Below are 13340 nucleotides of genomic sequence, written 5' to 3' on the forward strand. Positions count from 1 at the left end.
CTACGGGACGGGAGACAGGCTCCCTCTCGTCTGTGTGGAAGATTCAGATTCAACAAAAAGCTCCATAATGCAACTGCTTTGCTGGCAGGAACTTAATTCACGTCCTGTCTTTCTCCAGAATCCAGACCCACTTTAATCAGATCCCTTTACACACCGCAGTTTGTTTTCATCTTTGATGTTAGCTGCAAAGCTAGCTAAAAACATACATTAACCATGGAGGAGACGCTGTTTCCTCTGATGTCAGGCCAGTGACTCACACATGGATGGAAAAACACATTTCCTCCAGTTCTTTGATGATGACTTATTAATGAAGATGTGAAGAAATGATGTGAGTCAGGTATTTCCATCACTACTGAGGTGCTGGTGTGGATGATCTGCATGGCTGCAGCGGCGGGACTCCCTGGACGGAGGGAAGACGACTCACCATTGTGCCCACAGTGTAGGTGGCTGCAGGACCGATCGTGTGGTGATAGGGGTCTGCTGTTGCATAGACTCTGCCATAGCTGGAGAGGAGACACAGAGAAGTGCAGCAGACGAACGGTCGTTAGCAGAGAAATGAAGATACTGAAGGTCCTTCAGCATGAAAACATCCTCCGTCCGTCAGCCGCTCCTGGTGCATCGTAGGAAAACAACATGAAACTCAACAGCAACACTCAGCACGCCGTTCAGTGAAGGATGTGGAAGCAGGGCGGAGCACATCACGGCTGAGTTTCAACCTGCACACAACCTCATTCACATTGCAAAAGTTTGGAGCAGTGGTTGAGATAAGTGAGGGAGTTGCCTGGGCTTGGAGTCCAGACCACCTGGGGGTACTGTAGCTGAAGGGCTGGTCCCTGAGGAGAACTGGTTTTCCCTTGGACTGGGGTCAAGGAGGACACATGAGTGTGACAGAGTTACTTGGAACAACTGAACTACCAGATCTGGTCTTGTTTTTGCAACAATAGTTTGGATTGTGAGTTCTTGGACTAGGTTTGAATAGACTGCCCTATCTGAGTTTATCTGTGAATTTTAATGAGAAAACTAGCTTGTTGGAAAGATGTTTCTTCACTGTGGCAGCTCTGTGCTTCTGTACGATATAATGTTCTCTCTTCTGTAAACATGGTATTAATTTTCACTGCTACGCAGATGACACCCAGCTCTCTCTCTCCAGTAAACCAAACTCCACTCTCCCCCTCCTCCCTCACCCTCTGTATCTCTGAAATCAAATCCTGGTTCACCTCAAATTTTCTGAAATTGAACAGTGATAAAACAGAATTTCTTCCGGTTGGCATCAAGTCCACACTTTCCAAATCTAACAGGTTTTCCCTCACCAGTGTCCCCTCCCCTCAGGTTAGAGTCTGGGTGTCGTCCTCACAGCTCACTTTCTTCCACTCCCACATTAATAACATCGCTCGGTCTGCTTAAGGCCCGTCCATGCTTCACATGTAGGCGTTTCCGCGTCCGCGTCCGATGCGGACGCGCTTTCTCCCATGCTACATTTGAGCTCAGCTGTGCGCGTCTCATGCAGGCGCGGTGATCCACGCAGCCTCGAGAAGCTTTTCCGGCTCTACAGACTGTTTCTCTGCTCCTTTATTACGGATTATTTAGAGAAAATTAAGCACACACACTGTCAGTACATTATCATTAAGTATTAAAGTTTATTTAGCCTTTTTTTTCTGTTTCTGAATCGCGGGGCGGCGCCGGAGCGATTAGTTACTTTTTCACTTCTGTCTGCAGACCTTCTCCTCCCTCCAGACAGTCTCTCTCTCTTTCCACGAGTTTTTCACTCTTTCGGTGTCTTTAAGTGGAGCCATCAGGCTGGAGCTCCGTCTACTTTCACGTTTACCGTCATGTTTTGTTTGCTATGGCGCTCTGGCGCAGGCGTACACTTCCGCGACCTGCGCGCAATGCGCAACGCGGTCTCAAATTCTGGCTGCTGCGCGGACGTCCGCGGATCGGTCCGCGCGGACCCTAGCGGACAGGAATTCATGACGATTTTTACGTCACGCGGACCAACGCACACCCACACGGACATGTGAAGCATGGACGGGCCTTTACTTCTACCTACGCAATATAAACCGCCTCCGCCCCTCTCTCGCCCCTCTCTCACCCCTCAGACCACTGCCATCCTGGTCCACAGCCTCGTCACCTCCCGCCTCCACTACTGCACCCCCCTCCTCTCTGGTTTCCCCCACAAATCCCTCCATCAGCTCCAGCTGGTCCAGAATTCAGCAGCTGGTGTCACCAAAACCCCTTCCTCTCACCACATCACCCCCGTCCTCCATTGGCTCCCTGTCAAATTCCGGATCATCTTCAAAATACTTCTGTTTACATTTAAAGCCATCCACAACCTCGCCCCCCATCTGTGTGATCTCCTTCACGTTGCCCCCCCTCACGGTCCCTCAGGTCTTCCTCCTCTCTTCACCTCTCTGTACCTCCGCCCTCCTCAGCTCCATGGAGAGCAGAGCTTCCAGCCGCTCTGCTCCTCCACTCTGGAACTCTCTCCTCCAGACATCCACAACATCGACTCTCTCCCTCAGTTCAAATCCAGACTCAAACCCACCTGTTTCAATCTGCCTATCATTTGTAACTTCTCTCTTTTCGCTGTGTTACATTGTCCTTTTCCTTCTTAGCCATCGCTGTAACACGTAGTGTAACGGCGAAGGGTATTGTTCTTGCTCAGTTTCTTCTGATTATTCTTTGTCCCACGAGAATGCATTTTTGACCCCCTGAACATAGCTGAATGTGGCGTTTTTTGGTATCTACGCGACTGGCCCAGCGAAAAATTCGATAAAATTTTTACCTCCACAGTGACAGATCAACACTGGCTCAACAGCGCCACCTACAATCAGACCCCTATGGCCCACAGAGTGCGCATATTTTGACGAAGGAACACGAAATTGTATAGCGCTTTTTACCCTGCTTGACAGAGCCCAAAGCGCCCAAAGCACTGCAATATCACATCAACCCTTTCACACCATACTGGGTGGTGGTAAGCTACGACTGTAGCCACAGCTGCCCTGGGGCAGACTGACGGAAGCAAGGCTGCCAATCTGCGCCATCGGCCCCTCCCACCACCAACCATTCACTCTCGCAACTTTCATACTAGGCAAGGTGGGTGAAGTGTCTTGCCCAAGGACACAACGCCAGTTTTACGCCTGCGGGAGCGGGGATCGAACCGCCAACCTTCCAGTTATAAGACGACCTGCTTTACCAACTGAGCTACTGTCGCCCCGAAAACTCTCTTGGCTCAAATCTGTGGGACCACCAGGAAGGTGGCCATCTTGGATACAAAATTCGCCACCATTTCGCTTTTCATTTTTCAAATGAACTGAACTCTTACACCCCTTTCCCACTGGCCAAAAAACCCGTTTAAACCCGATAAGTCATGGCAGTGGGAAAAGGTTTGACCCGGGATTTCCACCCGGGTCGTTCACCCTGCAATCGACCCGGTAATTTGCTGGGTGACTTTGTAGCACCTTTTAGTGGGAGGGACACATCCGGAAACTTACATGATGACGTTGACGCAGCGCGGCTACGTTAGCGCGCTAGTTGTTGTTTCTGGACACAGCGTGAGATTTCCTTCGTCAACATGACCCAGCAATGGCAAGATAGCGAGACCAGAGAGCTTCCCCTGATCCGTGGGGAGGAGGAGATTCGTCTACAGGTGACAGGGACTGTTTTCTGCTGCATTGTTTACTTTCGCTTTGCTCCATCGCGCTGATGATGTCATCAACGTGGGACACCATCAGTGCGGGAAAACGCAGCGACGCGGCTCGCCAGCAGGAGGTGAGACGCGGGTCTGCTGGCGGTGGGAAAGGCGTCTAAATAGGCGATAGTTAGCGGGTCGCAGACACGGGTCGACTCGCTAGTTGCAGTGGGAGAGAGGTATTAGTTCCTTTCTTCCAAAGAGGCCAAACTCAGCACACTGCATCTAGACACACTGACTTTCAATAATCAGCCAGCTTTTTTTGATACGTCACTCGCTCTCCTCACAGCACGCTGTCGAAACACGCCTTCATTTCCTGTTATTTGGACAGCCCCTCACGAGCTCAGGCATTGTCCCAGAACACTCAGATTACAGTCAGTTCTGTGCCATAACGGTCCTCATGTAATGCATTATAAAGTTTAATACAACTCAACTCTATAGCGCCCCCTACCGTAGACCTGAAACATTAACATTCTTCCACAGTAACCAAACTGTGCAGTAAAATGCTATGCCTGAACACAAGCAAAAAATCATATTACCATTTTGATGCATTTATAACCGTTGGCCAGCAGGGGGCGCCAAGACCCCCCGAAAAATACATAAACATTTTTTACAAGCACATACTTTGTCCGACTGTCTTGAAATTTTGATCAATTATACACAACATGATGCTGATTATATTGATGTATGAATGACTGTGATAGATGCTACAGCGCCACCTACAGGAGCACACAGACAGACATGATAGATTATGACTCCATAAATTCATGTGATTTTGTGCATGATTGACTGACAGCAAATAAAGTCGGTGGTAATGTTTTGGAGGCCGCAGTGTGTGGTGTTAATGTCCATTTAGCGAGCGCGAGACATCGACAGCAATAGCAGGGAGTGAAGCACAGCGCGCAGCATTAATTATTTTTATTGTTACCTCCGCCAGGAGGTTATGTAATCATGTCGGTTTGTTGGTTTGTTGGTTGGTTGGTTGGTTGGTTTGTTGGTTGGTTTGTTGGTTTGTTGGTTTGTTGGTTGGTTGGTTGGTTGGTTTGTTGGTTGGTTGGTTGGTTGGTTTGTTGGTTGGTTTGTTGGTTGGTTGGTTGGTTGGTTGGTTTGTTGGTTGGTTTGTTAGCAAGATCCCAGAAAAAGTATTTGACGGATTGCAATGAAACTTTTTTGAAAGATGGGTCTTGGGCTAACTTAGAATTGATCAAGGCCCAATCCCAATTCTCTGCTTAATCCTCACTCCTCAACCTTGATCCTCAATCTCAAATTAAGTGCCTCCTAAAAACAAGTGTTAAGGAATGTAATGTCACTTGGAAATGGGACAACCCTTAAAGACAGTTACGTCCTTGGACCACAGGGGGCAGCACTGCGCAAGAGGGTAGAAGAAAGCCAGAAGTGCAGTGTTTCCTGCAGCAAAAAAGTTTAGCCAGGGGGGAGCGCGCGCGGCGGGGAGTTTTTGGACCGTCGGGAGGGTGCTAGTGGTTCGCGCGACGCTTCTTTGGACCGTCCGAAGGAGAGAGGGAGCGCACACGCGTGGAGCGCTGTTTTTTTCCCCTCTCCGTTGTCAAGGCGCTGCAGAATTTAGCGCGATGGTGGTGGGGGGTGGTGGGGGTGGCAGCAGTGATAATTTTGGTCAATGATCCATAACAACGCCCTTTATAACTGTAAGTAATGCGCCCTGCATTAGAAATGGTTAACATTTTGCATGTGTGACCTTGTTAATAAATGCATTCTAATGAATTTTCTTGATTTCTTTCTAATAGCCTTTATTATCTGTGATAGAAAGTTAATACAACTACTCCCAAAGTAATATACACCATTTTTTATTAATAAAATAACAGCAAAACGAACTATTTAACAAGCATTCTGGGTTCTCCTTAACTCCAAGGTAGGTCTGGTAGAATCTCAAAATTAAGGGAGATAACGTCCCTTAGTCTCGCTCCTTTCCTCAACTTGTTTAGGAATGGGACACCACTTAACTTCACGGGAGCGCGCATTTTGAGGAATGAGGAGTAAGATTGAGGATTAAGCAGAGAATTGGGATTCGCCCTAAATTTTGGTGATGATCCGTATCACTGTTTGGATCCAGGAATTTTTTAAAGGATTCTTTATCATTGAGAGATAGGGAGTCTTTCACATGGTTAGGCAGGCCCGCCGACAGGGGGGACAAACACCTGGTTCACACAGGACGTGTCCCTTCCAACGCGGAAGTGGGAAGCGCCGCGCACCGACTGTCAGATCGGCGCCCTGTTAACCTATCTGATGGTTCATGCAGGAGACGCAGGGGACCGCTTCGTGCGTAACGGCTCGCGCCGTGGACCGCGGCCGCTCTGCTCCTCTCTATTTTCTCCGTGAGCCTCGCGCCGTGCACCGCCAGCTGTAAAGCTGGACAGAGCAGATCGCACCTCACAGGAGGTCGGGAACGGAAAATACGACAGCATACGGTCAATTTTCAAATTAAAATGAAGCTGGCGCTGCTGGGATCCGGGGGATGCCTTCCTCTTCACACAGCTGTTCATGCGCCAGCTGCCGACTCCGGTCCGCACGGCCTTGGCTACCTCGTCGCTGGTGCGGACTACGGACTACCGGGGTCTTGCGGAGGAGGCCGACGGGATCTGGCTCGCGTCACGACCACTCGGAGTCCATGCTATCTGCCCGCCAGAGCTGCGACGCCAGCCGGAGGGGGAAATACATGCTGCAGTCGCTGCAGCCAGGAAGCGGCGTAAGGACGACGGCGCGCTATGTTTATTTCACCTCCGTTTCGGGTCCCAGGCGAAGCGCTGCACGCCACCGTGCGCATTCCCGGTGCAGGGAAATGGCTGCCTTAGCGCTCGGTGGCAGCTGTGAGCGCTGAGGATACCAACAAACTGCTGTTTATTAAAGACACTGTGTCCGGGAGGCGTTTTCTGGTGGACACGGGTGCACAGCGGAGCATTCTCCCGGCTTCCAGCACTGATAGAGCCAGCGGTGAACACGGTCCGCAGCTGGATGCCGTGAACGGGACTGCTATCCGCACATTCAGCACCAGGTATGTGACTGTGTGTTTTGACGGTCGGTAGTTCGGCTGGGACTTTGTGATGGCTGATGTAGCTGTTCCGATTCTTGGGGCCGATTTCCTATGTGCACATGGATTATTAGTGGACATTACAAACCGCCGCTTGGTGGACGCGCTCTCCTTCTCCTCCTATTCATGCACTTTGGGGAGGGGTGGATTGCTGTCTTTGACTAATCGTCTGCCCATCGGGGATGTATACCAGCAGCTCCTGGCCGAGTTCCCAGATCTCACGGTCCCCACCTTCTCGGCCTCCCTCGTCAAACACGGCGTGGAACATTACATCCCCACGGCTGGGCCGCCAGTTTATGCGCGCCCTCGCCGGCTGGATGCGGCTAAACTGGGGATTACCAGGGAGGAGTTCACCACTATGGAGCGTCTGGGAATTGTGCGGCCTGTGGGCCTCACCCCTACACATGGCCCCAAAATCGGATGGCAGCTGGAGGCCGTGTGGTGATTTTCGGCGACTGAATAACATCACCAAGCATGATCGGTACCCTATTCCACACATCCAGGATTTCTCAGTCCATCTGGCAGGGAAAGTTATCTTTTCCAAGGTGGATTTGGTGAAAGGCTACCACCAGGTCCCGGTCCGCCCCCTGGACGTACCAAAGACTGTGGTGATCACTCCGTTTGGGCTGTTTGAGTTCCTGCGGATGCCATTTGTACTTGAGGGTGTGGCGCAGACTATCCAGCGGCTGATGGGCTCTGTGTTACGGGGGTTGCCGTTCCTGTTTGTGGACCTGGATGACATCCTGGTGACTAGCGCCTCGGCCGAGGAGCACCTGTTACACTTGCGACAGCTCTTCGGGAGATTACGGAGCATGGACTAATCATTAATCCGGCCAAATGCTGGTTCGGACTCTCAGAGGTCGAGTTCCTGGGTCATCATGTCTCCTTGCGTGGGGTGGTTCCATTACCCACTGAAGTGGAGGCGATCGCCGTTTTTCCGTGTCCTCGCACCATCAAGTCCCTACAGGAGTGCCTTGGCATGGTGAACTTCTACAACCGCTTTATCGTACACATGGCTCACCTGATGCGCCCCCTGTATGAGGCTCTGAGGGGCGCAAAAGCCAATGACGATGTGGACTGGACACCCGAGAGAATCCTGGCATTTGAGAGGGTCAAGGCCGCGCTCTCCAACGCCGCCATGCTGGCGCATCCCTCTCTGAAAACATCGGTCGCGCTCACCACTGACGCCTCAGATTATGCAGTGGGGGCGGTTTGTGAGCAGTGGGTGGATGGTGCCTGGCAGCCTCTAGTGTTTTTCAGCAAGCAGCTGCGAGACAGTGAGAGGAAATATAGCGCTTTTGACTGGGAGCTGTTGGCTCTTTTCCTCGCCACACGCCATTTTCGGTTCCTGCTGGAGGGATGGCGGTTCACCGCTTTTGTGGACCGCAAACCCCGCACTTTTGCCATGGCCAAGACCACAGAGCCATGGAGCCAGGCAGCAGCGCCACCTCTCGGCCATCTCGGAGTTCACCACGGACATCCGGCATGTTGCTGGTAAAGCAACGCTGTCGCTGACTGTCTCTCCTTGGGTGCATGTGAACTCTGTACAGCTGGGGGTGGATTATGCTGTGATGGTCGCCGACCAGCAGACTGATGCAAAGGTCCAAGCGTATAGGACGGCCGCTCCAGGGTTGCAGTTGCAGGACGTGACGTTTCAGGGCTGCAACGTTTCGCTCCTCTGCGATGTCTCCACAGGTCAGCCCCGCCCTATGGTACCTGCCGGCTGGCGTCGGCAGGTGTTTGATGCCATCCACGCACTGTCACATCTGGGAGTGAGGGCGTCAGTGAAGCTGGTGGGGACGAAGTTTGTCTGGCCAGGCCTCAGGAAGGATGTCAGAAGCTGGGCAGCTTCTTGCGTGGCATGTCAGCGGTCCAAGGTTCACCGCCACACCAGGACCCCACTGAAGCCATTCTCTGTGCCGGAGAGGACGTTCGACTACGTCCACCTGGACTTGGTGGGTCAACTGACCCCCTTCACGGTTTTACTCACCTCCTGACTATGGTGGACCGGACCACCAGGGGGCCGGAGGTGGTTCCGCTGGCTTCCACGACGGCGGTGGAGGTGGCACGGGCCTTCATTTCCACCTGGGTGGCCCATCTCGGTACGCCGCTGGATGTTGCATCTGACAGAGGCCCCCAGTTCACCTCCGAGCTCTGGACGGCGGTGGCGAGGAGCCTCGGGGTGAAGCTCCACCGCACCACGGCATTCAACCCTCAGGTTAATGGGCTGTGTGAGCGCTTCCACCGCTCTATAAAGGCTGCCCTCCATGCCCTTCACGGACTGCAACTGGGTGGACCGCTTGCCGTGGGTCATGCTGGGCCTGCGTTCAGCCCCGAAGGAGGATCTGCAGGCATCGTCTGCTGAGCTGGTCCAGGGTCAGCCACTGCGGGTCCCCGGTGAATTCCTCCCGGATCCTTCAGCGCCCTGGTTGTTGGCGGCCCCCAAGTGGCCCGGTTGCGTGGAGCTGGGTCGGAGTTTGGCCCCGGTTCCTGCTCACCACTGCCGCTCCTATGTTCCAAGGACTTTGATAGCGGCTAGGTACATGTTTGTTCGCCATGACGCCCACCGGGCCCCGCTACGGCCTCCTTATGATGGCCCGTTCCGCGTTCTGGAGGCAGAGCCCAAGACGTTTGTGTTGGACATGGGCGGGAGGCCGGTCTGGGTTTCGGTGGATCGCCTGTAGCCTGTCCCAGCTCACGTTCCCTATTAGTGGTTGAACAATCCAACGCTTGGTGAATTCTGCTTCACAATGATAGGAAGAGCCGACATCGAAGGATCAAAAAGCGACGTCGCTATGAACGCTGGGCCGCCACAAGCCAGTTCTCCCTGTGGGAACTTTTCTGACACCTCCTGCTTAAAACCCAAAAAGTCAGAAGGATCGTGAGGCCCCGCTTTCACGGTTTTTTAGATTTGGAGAAGACATTTGAACGTATACCTCGTGGTATGCTGTCGGGGGTGTTGGGGGCGCAGTCGTCTTACAATCGGGAGGTTGTTGGTTCGATTCCTGTCTCCCCCTGTCTGCATGTTGCAACCCCCCAAGCTATGGGTAAAATAGCACCACTGCCTTGCGGTTGTCACAGGAGTGACAAAGGCTAAGGGAGAACACCCCCCCCCCCCACACACACACACATAAAAAGTGGAGCCCCAATTGATGTGATATTAATGAAATAGACTGGTAAAAATAATTTTTCAAATTGCATTGTAATCTTTGCACACTCCCATAGGTGGCGCTGTAGCATCTATCACAGTCATTCATACATCAATATAATCAGCATCATGTTGTGTATAATTGATCGAAATTTCAAGACAGTTGGACAAAGTATGTGCTTGTAAGAAATGTTTATGTATTTTTCGGGGGGGTCTTGGCGCCCCCTGCTGGCCAACGGTTATAAATGCATCAAAATGGTAATATAATTTTTTGCTTGTCTTCAGGCATAGCATTTTACTGCACAGTTTGGTAACTGTGGAAGAATGTTAATGTTTTAGGTCTATGGTAGGGGGCGCTATAGAGTTGAGTTGTACTAAACTTTATAATGCATTACATGCGGACCGTTATGACACAGAACTGACTGTAATCTGAGTGTTCTGGGACAATGCCTGAGCTCGTGAGGGGCTGTCCAAATAACAGGAAATGAAGGCGTGTTTCGACGGCGTGCTGAGAGGAGAGCGAGTGACGTATCAAAAAAAGCTGGCTGATTATTGAAAGTCAATGTGTCCAGATGCAGCTTGCTGAGTTTGGGCTCATTTGGAAGAAAGGAAGTAAGAGTTCAGTTCATTTGAAAAATGAAAAGCGAAATGGCGGCAAATTTTGTATCCAAGATGGCCGCCTTTCTGTTGGTCCCACAGATTTTGGCCAGGAGAGTTTTCTGTTTGTCCCCTCATGCTCTGTCACTGCTGTGAATTTCGTGTTCCTACGTGAAACTATGGCCACTCTGTGGGCCATAGGGGTCTGACTGTAGGTGGCGCTGTTGAGCCAGTGTTGATGTGTCACTGTGGAGGTATACATTTTATCAAATTTTTCGCCGGGCCGGTTGTGTAGATACCAAAAAACCCCACAGGGGGTCAAAATACCTTCTCGTGGGACAAAGAATAATCAGAAGAAACTGAGCAAGAACAATACCCTTCGCCGTTACACTACGTGTTACGCGATGGCTAAATAGCACTATGAGCTAAATCATAACGGACTTGAACAGATATACACTGAACTCAGAAGTGAGAACACAGAAAAATAAGTAGCATCAGTCTGGTGTGACCAGTCCACCATCATCCTCAGCCACAGTTCCCTCAGAGACCACTCTGATAGAGGGGATGTCAAAACGCTGAAACACTGCTAGAGGGAAAAAAACCAAGAGCTTTCTGATCAAATCAACCAAAACCCCCTGTCAGCATCATCTGCCTCAAAGAAAAGTGAAGTATTGACTCTGAACATGCCAGCCCAGCTAGAAGAAGCCTTGCTAAAGGTGCTGTGGACGCTCAGCTGTTAGTGGAGAGGAAGGGTTTCAACACAGAGCAGGAAGCACTGAGGGAACACCTGGTAGGTGTCACTGCCCTTCAGACACGACGAGAAGACATGAAGGAGATGCTGACAAAGAGAAGAAGGGATGAAAAGTGGTTTCACTAAGCACAAGCGGAGACCTGCCCTGACAGGGTGAGAGAAGGAGCTGTAGAAAGACTGGAAGATCACTTCCCACTGCATCATCCATCAGTCTGTCCTCTGCGTCTCCCTGTCAGATGAGCCTGCTGAGGCCGTGAACACAGTGATGAGGATGATCTATTTTCTCAGGCCATCCTCCTCCTGCAGCATCACGTGCTGCAGGAGTTCCTCAGGGAAGGTGATGCCAGTGCTGGTGATCTTCTGCTTTATAGCACTGTGACATGGCTCAGGAAAGGCAGCGGTACCGCGCTGCTGGCCCATTAGGACGGAAGACGTGTCTTCTTAAGCAGAAACAGTTTTCCCTCTTTCTTAATTCATTCAGAGACTTTTTCTTAAGAGTATTCATATATTTCTGACTGCTTATCATGTGTTTGATATTAGAATTCACTGTTATTTGTTAGTAAGAAGATAATGTAAATGTAAATGAATTCTTTGTGTTTTACAACACAACAACGTCAGACACTTTGAGGCACTGATCCCACGTACCTGTCACTGTAAGCTGCTGCAGCGGTACCGGCCGGCTGGGCATATCTGTAGGCTGCATATCCTCCCTGAGGAGAGACCGCACCATTAATTCACCCAAAATCACTCCACAGTCACCAAACGGCCTCCTGAAGCTAAACGAGTTAATAACACCTCAAATTACCCAATAAAAACATTCCGCATTATTGATAAAACAATAAAGAACTGAACACAGAAGTATTGGGAGTACTTACATATATTTCTGCCCCATAAAAGCCATCTTGGTAGACCACACTGTTAACAGAGAGGAGGAAACGTGAAGGCCTGTTTCACAGAATTCAAACATGTGCTGTGAAGTTCTTGCCTCAAAAGCACAAAAAATGTGACCAGTCGAAGACAGCGTGGCTGGGATGGACACTGTGTTTTACGTCATTTTGCAATTCTTTGTTTTGTGTCAAGGTGTGTTATCATGGAGGGAATAGCAAGTGGTGAGAACAAAGAGCCTTACAAAATGAATACTGTAATGTCTTCACCCACCTCTACACCTCCAACAGAACTCTGCTCATTTTTACAGGTTCGACCTAAAGCTTGAAGCTTGACATCAGTCTTAATCCTTATTCTAAGACTAACATTGTCCTGTGTCCTAAACCTGACCTCAGGCTCCTGCATCCATCCAACATCCATCATCCAACATCCATCCATCCATCCATCCATCATCAAACATCCATCCATCCATCCATCCATCCAACATCCATCCATCCATCATCCATCCAAAATCCATCATCCATCCATCCATCCAACATCCATCATCCATCCATGCATCATCCAACATCCATCCATCCATCCATCCATCCATCATCCAACATCCATCCATCCATCCATCCATCCATCCATCCATCCATCATCCAACATCCATCCATCCATCCATCCAACATCATCCATCCATCATCATCCAACATCCATCCATCCATCCATCATCCAACATCCATCCATCCATCCATCCATCATCCAACATCCATCCATCCATCCAACATCCATCCATCCATCCATCCATCCAACATCATCCATCCATCCATCCATCATCCAACATCCATCATCCATCCATCCATCCATCCATCCATCCATCCATCATCCAACATCCATCCATCCATCATCCATCCATCCATCCATGCATCCATCCAACATCCATCCATGCATCATCCAACATCCATCCATCATCCATTCATCATCCATCCATCCATCATCCAACATCCATCCATCCATCTATCATCCATCCATCCAACATCCATCCATCCATCCATCCATCCATCCATCCCTCAATCCAACATCAATCCATCCATCATCCAACATCCATCCATCCATTCATCATCCATCCATCCATCCATGCATTCATCCAACATCTATCCATCCATCCAACATCCATCCATCCATCCACCATCCAACATCCATCCATCATCCATTCATCATCCAT

General features: G+C 50.5%; 1 protein-coding gene across 1 annotated transcript in view; it reads right to left on the reverse strand.

Annotated features, from left to right (window-relative positions):
- rbfox3a (RNA binding fox-1 homolog 3a) overlaps positions 1–13340 on the reverse strand; it is a 62108-nt gene that overhangs the window by 3224 nt on the left and 45544 nt on the right. Inside the window, exons 10-12 of the mRNA XM_030097602.1 lie at positions 12124–12163; positions 11894–11958; positions 425–503 (exon numbers count right to left, since the gene is read on the reverse strand). Coding sequence (XP_029953462.1) covers positions 425–503; positions 11894–11958; positions 12124–12163 — 184 coding nt within the window. The remainder of the gene's footprint in view (positions 1–424; positions 504–11893; positions 11959–12123; positions 12164–13340) is intronic.

The sequence above is a fragment of the Salarias fasciatus genome, chromosome 8, assembly GCF_902148845.1.
Source record: "Salarias fasciatus chromosome 8, fSalaFa1.1, whole genome shotgun sequence".
NCBI classification, from domain to species: domain Eukaryota; kingdom Metazoa; phylum Chordata; class Actinopteri; order Blenniiformes; family Blenniidae; genus Salarias; species Salarias fasciatus.